Here is a 4,949-nt window from a genome sequence, read left to right on the forward strand (position 1 = left end):
TGCGCGCATGCATGATGGGGGGCTTTCCATGCACGGTGGAGAGGGTGATGGAATGGTGTGCACTTGCAGTGGTGGCTCCCCGAAAAGGGCAGCCATCCATCAACAGTCACCACGCCCAGCACCAGCATCTGCGCATGGCTAGAAAGCATATTATTAACAACGCACTTAGATGGCGTAAAACTCCAGAAGAGAGCAGGCTGGTTTGCAAAGCAGAAAAGGACCCCCTGAACTCGAGTAAAGCAGAGCCACCTGCATCTAAGGATGGCAACCGGACCCGTCGAGTATCGCCGGAACGTTCTCTTCTCCGCTACGGAGAATTTATCCTGTCTCCGTCCCCGTTAACTGTCTCGGGTATAGATTCTTGCCTATCCCCGTACCCGTCGGGCATCGGTCGGGTAACAGATACCCGACGGATACTGCATACCCAATAAACAAGGACACTTGGGGTCACAACTTTGCAATCGGAGACGCTTCTTCTTCACCCGGGTATAAGTGTCGAAGTCTCGGAGATGTCGAGAAGAAAGAGCGAGGTTGCGAGGAGGACGAGCAAAGGTGGCAGAGAGACCGAACTGAGGAAGTGAGGGACACGAGCGCTCGTGAGGCAGGCGTGCTTGTGCTGCTGACGGAGATGGTGAGAAAAAATTAAACTAGGGTTCCTAGAACACACAAACTAAATATATGATTGTTTAGATTTAGGCCAAAATACCTATGTTGAGCTTCTTTGGGCCTAATACTCGCATGACAGCTCAAAAAGTCGAGTTCCCCAACGGGTAACGGGGACGGATAAACAAGGAACGTTCCCGTACCCGCTATACCCGTCGGGGATGGATTCTTGCCCATTTAGATATCCGCGGGTAAAGATATGATCCCATTCCCGTCCCCTAATAGATCAAATACCCGTCGGGTATCGGAACCCGCTGTCATCTTTACCTGCACCCACGTCCTCCTGTGCTTTAGCCTAGAGGAAAGCGGTTGCCGGCATAATGATGGGTTAGAACACGCTTTAATCCTCCAAACAGTGTGCGAGGACACTTCCAGGACAGTGCAGGATTGCAGCTGCAATCATACTACCATGCAATATCCATCAACGAGTGGAGTGGATGAACAGTGGCTTTGACACTTTGTTCAGATTGCAATTGCAAGACACGTTCGTACTCCTATGTAGGGCTTGGCATGAGCTATCACTAGGCCAAAAAAGCAGGGACAAGGACAGCTGCAGCCATTCGCCCTCCCCCGTGCAAAACACAAGCACGTTGATGGGAGCTTTCAGTATCTCTTGAGCAGTAACATGGTTAGTAGTAAGGGGCAGGTATGACAGAGCTGTATTGCAACAATCTTCAGCAACTTCAAGAATCAGCGAGGGAGGGGAAAAAACAGAAAGATGAAAAAGATATATCTCAGGCACAGCAGAGCAAGGCATAGCATAGTGAGCTCCACTAAGGTAAAACAACCAAGAGCTCACTCACAGTCACAGCCTGCCTACGCTGTCACTACACATATTTCAACACCATCCGAAACGCTGCAAGTAATCACTTCTTCAGATCTTCAATCCCGCTCTTCTACCTTCGGCTCGATGTCCTTGAGGAGACCGACAATCTGCTGCATGGCTGGCCTCTTAGACGGCAGTTCCGCGGTGCACAGGTAGGCAATCCTCAGCGCCTCCTCCATCTGCCGTTCCAGCCCCGTGTCGCGGATCATGGGGTCGATGATGCTTGGCCCATGGTTCACCTTCACCATCGACCTGGCCCAGTTCACCAGGCTCGCCTCCTTCTGGTCAGGGTACTCATCACCCAATGGTTTCTTGCCGGTGACCAGTTCGAACAACACGACACCAAAGCTGTAAACGTCGGACTTCGCAGTCGCCATGGCGTTCTCCGAGTTGGAGAACTCCGGCGGAGCATAGCCTGGGGAATGGTGTAATAGGTCATTGTCGGTGCTGGTTCCAGCGACCATTGACAACCCAAAATCAGACAGCCTAGGCTCCATTGTGCAGTCAAAGTAGATGCTGCTTGCCTTCACATCCCGATGGACAATCTGCGGGATACAGCCATGATGGAGGAATGCCAGTGCCCTTGCGGCACCTAATGCAATTTTGTGTCGAAACATCCATGTGGCAGTACCTTCCGGTGTGATGATTTCAGTTGCGACACCACCAATGTTGTCATCCCATGTGTCACTGCTCCAATCTTCAGTTGCCTGAACTCCTAGCGGTAAGTCATGCAGTAAGTTGTGCAAATTGCCGTTTTCCATGTACTCGTAGATGGCAATCCTCTGGTCCCCTGCCAGACAGTAACCAGTCAAAGGAACCAAGTTAGGATGTTTGATCTGTCCCAGCCGCTCAAGCTCCCTTGCTGCATCTTGGTCTTCCATTACTGATCCATGGACCAACACCTTCACGGCAACTTGAATTCCGACAGGAAGGAATCCCCTATACACTGGCCCAAACCTCCCTTCTGCCAGCAAGGTACCCCTGTCAAAGTTTGATGTCGCTGCCAAGAGGTCAGCAAATGTGAAGCTTAGCAAGGGCTTCTCAAATATGATAACTGGCACTGAAGTTGCAACCTTCACATCAGCAACCCACGTTGTTGAATCTGTCTGGAAAGAAAATGGCCCTGATACAGCAGGCTCCTCCTTGATCGACACCTGCTTAACCACAGGCAACGCATCACACCTCTTCCTCCGCCTCCGACATGCCACTGCCAAGCAAAGCAACCCAAGAACAGAGAAGAACAAGGAGAGTACAACGGCTAGCACCAACTTTATCCCCTTCCGCTTCCCTCTACTTTTCTTGATACTATCTGGATTCACAGCAATTGGGCAGTCATTCCTGGACCGAGCAAATGCAGCGGCAAACGCCTCGGGGGAGAGCTCAGAGGCACAAACAGTGAGATTGTTATATGAGAAGTTGAACCGATCCATTGATGCCAACTTCTTCACCAATGCCACAGGTATCTCACCGGTGAGATTGTTCACCGACAAGTCCAGCACGTGTAGACGAAGAGAACTCATGTCTGGGACTAACCCACTGATATTGTTCCTTGATAAATCGAGCACCTTCAATCCAACCAATCGGGATGAAAAATCAGCAGGAATTTGCCCATGCAGCCCAGTGCTTGACAGATTAACATACTCTAGCCCAGATATCTCACCCATGGACACCAGCAAATTAGCATTGGACAACTGGTTGTGTGCAAGATTCACATGCCTCAGGTTCTGGAACCGGCCCGCAATGGTGAATTCTCCTGTAAGCTCATTTCCTGACAAGTCCAGGTACATCAACGCCGAGCCGGCATACCCACTACTGAAATTCAACCCGGAGAAGGCGTTGTTGCTGAGGTCTATCACCCTCAACTGCTCCTGGAACGCCCCGATGATGGAGCCACCGAGCCTGTTGCCCGACAGGTTGAGATGGGCTAGCGAGCGGAGCGGCGACAGGTCCGGCAAGCCCCCGTCGATTGCATTGCCAGAGAGATCCATAGCCACGACGTTCACACAGCCGAAGACGATGGCGTTGGGGACCTGACCCTGGAACTGGTTGTGGCTGGCGTTGAGCACCTGCAGGCCGGCGATGGAGCCGAGCACTTGCGGCAGCGCGCCGGTGAAGGCGTTGTGGGAGACGTCGAGCACCTTGAGGCGCGCGAAGTTGCCGACGTTGTTGGGGAGCGCGCCGCGGATGGCGTTGCCGGAGAGGTTGAGCGCGCTCAGCGACGAACCGAGCTCCCACAGGTCATTGGGCAGCGCAGTTAGGCGGTTGCCGCTGAGGTCGAGGACCTGCAGACGCGCGAGCTTGCCGACGGTGTCCTCCGGGATGACGCCCGCCAGGTCCATCCCGGCGGCCACGAACACCACGACCCGACCCTCGCTGTCGCAGGACACGCCGGGCCAGGAGCACACCCCGTTGGCGCCGGACGAGGACGGCGCGGCGCGGCCCAGCTTGGAGAAAAACCCGGAGACGAAATAGGCGTCGGTGTTGGGCTCCTGCGCCGCCGCCGCCGCAGCGCAGGCGGCCACGGCCAAGGCAAAGAATAGGATTGCGGCGCTGCGGCGGCCGCCATGGCAGCAGACCATGGCAGTGGCAGGAGGGCGAAGGGGGAGGTCAAAGGAGAGATCTTGGCGCTATTGCGAGACTGCAGCCGCGTCGTTTGGTACTTGGGGTGATGGTGGCGGTGCTGGCGGGGGTGTCATGGGGGACAGCTCGGAGGTGGGCAAGTGGCTGGCTGACCTCCCCAGCCTCTTCTCATTCTTGTTGGCTTCTGTGTGATGCGGCGTGCGTTTGGCACTGGCAGGTCCTGCTTGGTGTGAAAAGGGAAGCAGGAGGGAACAAGCTTTGGGTAGTGGAAAGTGACGAAGGGGGAGGCCGGAGGAGAGGGAGGCGAGCTGAGCTGAGGAGGAAGGAGGCCATAAATTTGGGGGAGGTGGAGGGAGTAATTGGTGGAGTAAATTGTGGGAAGTCGGATTCGGCCGCTCAGCACACCGTACGGAGGCGGAGGTTCACGATTTCCATTTATGTCTTGTTCGCTAAAGTTTAATCCATACATAAAATATTAAATATAAATTAAAAAAATAATTAATTATACAGTTTATAGCTAATTTATGAGATGAATTTTTTAAGCCTAATTAGTTCATGATTTGACAATGTGGTCCTATAGTAACACATGTACTAATGATAGATTAATTAGACTTAATAAATTTATCTCGTGGATTACTAACGGATTATGTAATTTATTTTTTTATTAGTATTCGAACATCTCATGCGACATCTTTATACAACACCTGACGTGACACCTCCAAACTTTACCCCTGAATTTAAACAAGCCTTTTCGATTTGGAAACACGGAAGTGCAGGAGCATCCACGAAGTACTAGTATATTTCAATCAAGATACTGTACCAGATTTTCGAGATGAAACATGGTATTTAGAAATGACAACAGTTTTCTAATAAACGATGA

The 4,949-nt window shown here is 52.2% G+C and overlaps 1 protein-coding gene across 1 annotated transcript; it reads right to left on the minus strand.

Moving 5' to 3' along the window:
• Window positions 1-1,325: 1,325 nt before the first annotated feature.
• On the minus strand, window positions 1,326-4,406 carry LOC136500808 (probable LRR receptor-like serine/threonine-protein kinase At2g24230). Its single transcript, XM_066496253.1, has one exon. It carries the CDS (start codon window positions 4,066-4,068, stop codon window positions 1,546-1,548), a length of 2,523 nt encoding a protein of 840 aa, XP_066352350.1. The 5' UTR covers window positions 4,069-4,406; the 3' UTR covers window positions 1,326-1,545.
• Between the last annotated feature and the right edge of the window lie 543 nt (window positions 4,407-4,949).

Source organism: Miscanthus floridulus, chromosome 13, assembly GCF_019320115.1.
Source record: "Miscanthus floridulus cultivar M001 chromosome 13, ASM1932011v1, whole genome shotgun sequence".
Lineage (NCBI taxonomy): Eukaryota > Viridiplantae > Streptophyta > Magnoliopsida > Poales > Poaceae > Miscanthus > Miscanthus floridulus.

Excerpts from the sequence above, each read along its gene's own strand:
- LOC136500808 (XM_066496253.1), bottom strand. The coding sequence starts at position 4,068 with ATGGTCTGCTGCCATGGCGGCCGCCGCAGCGCCGCAATCCTATTCTTT.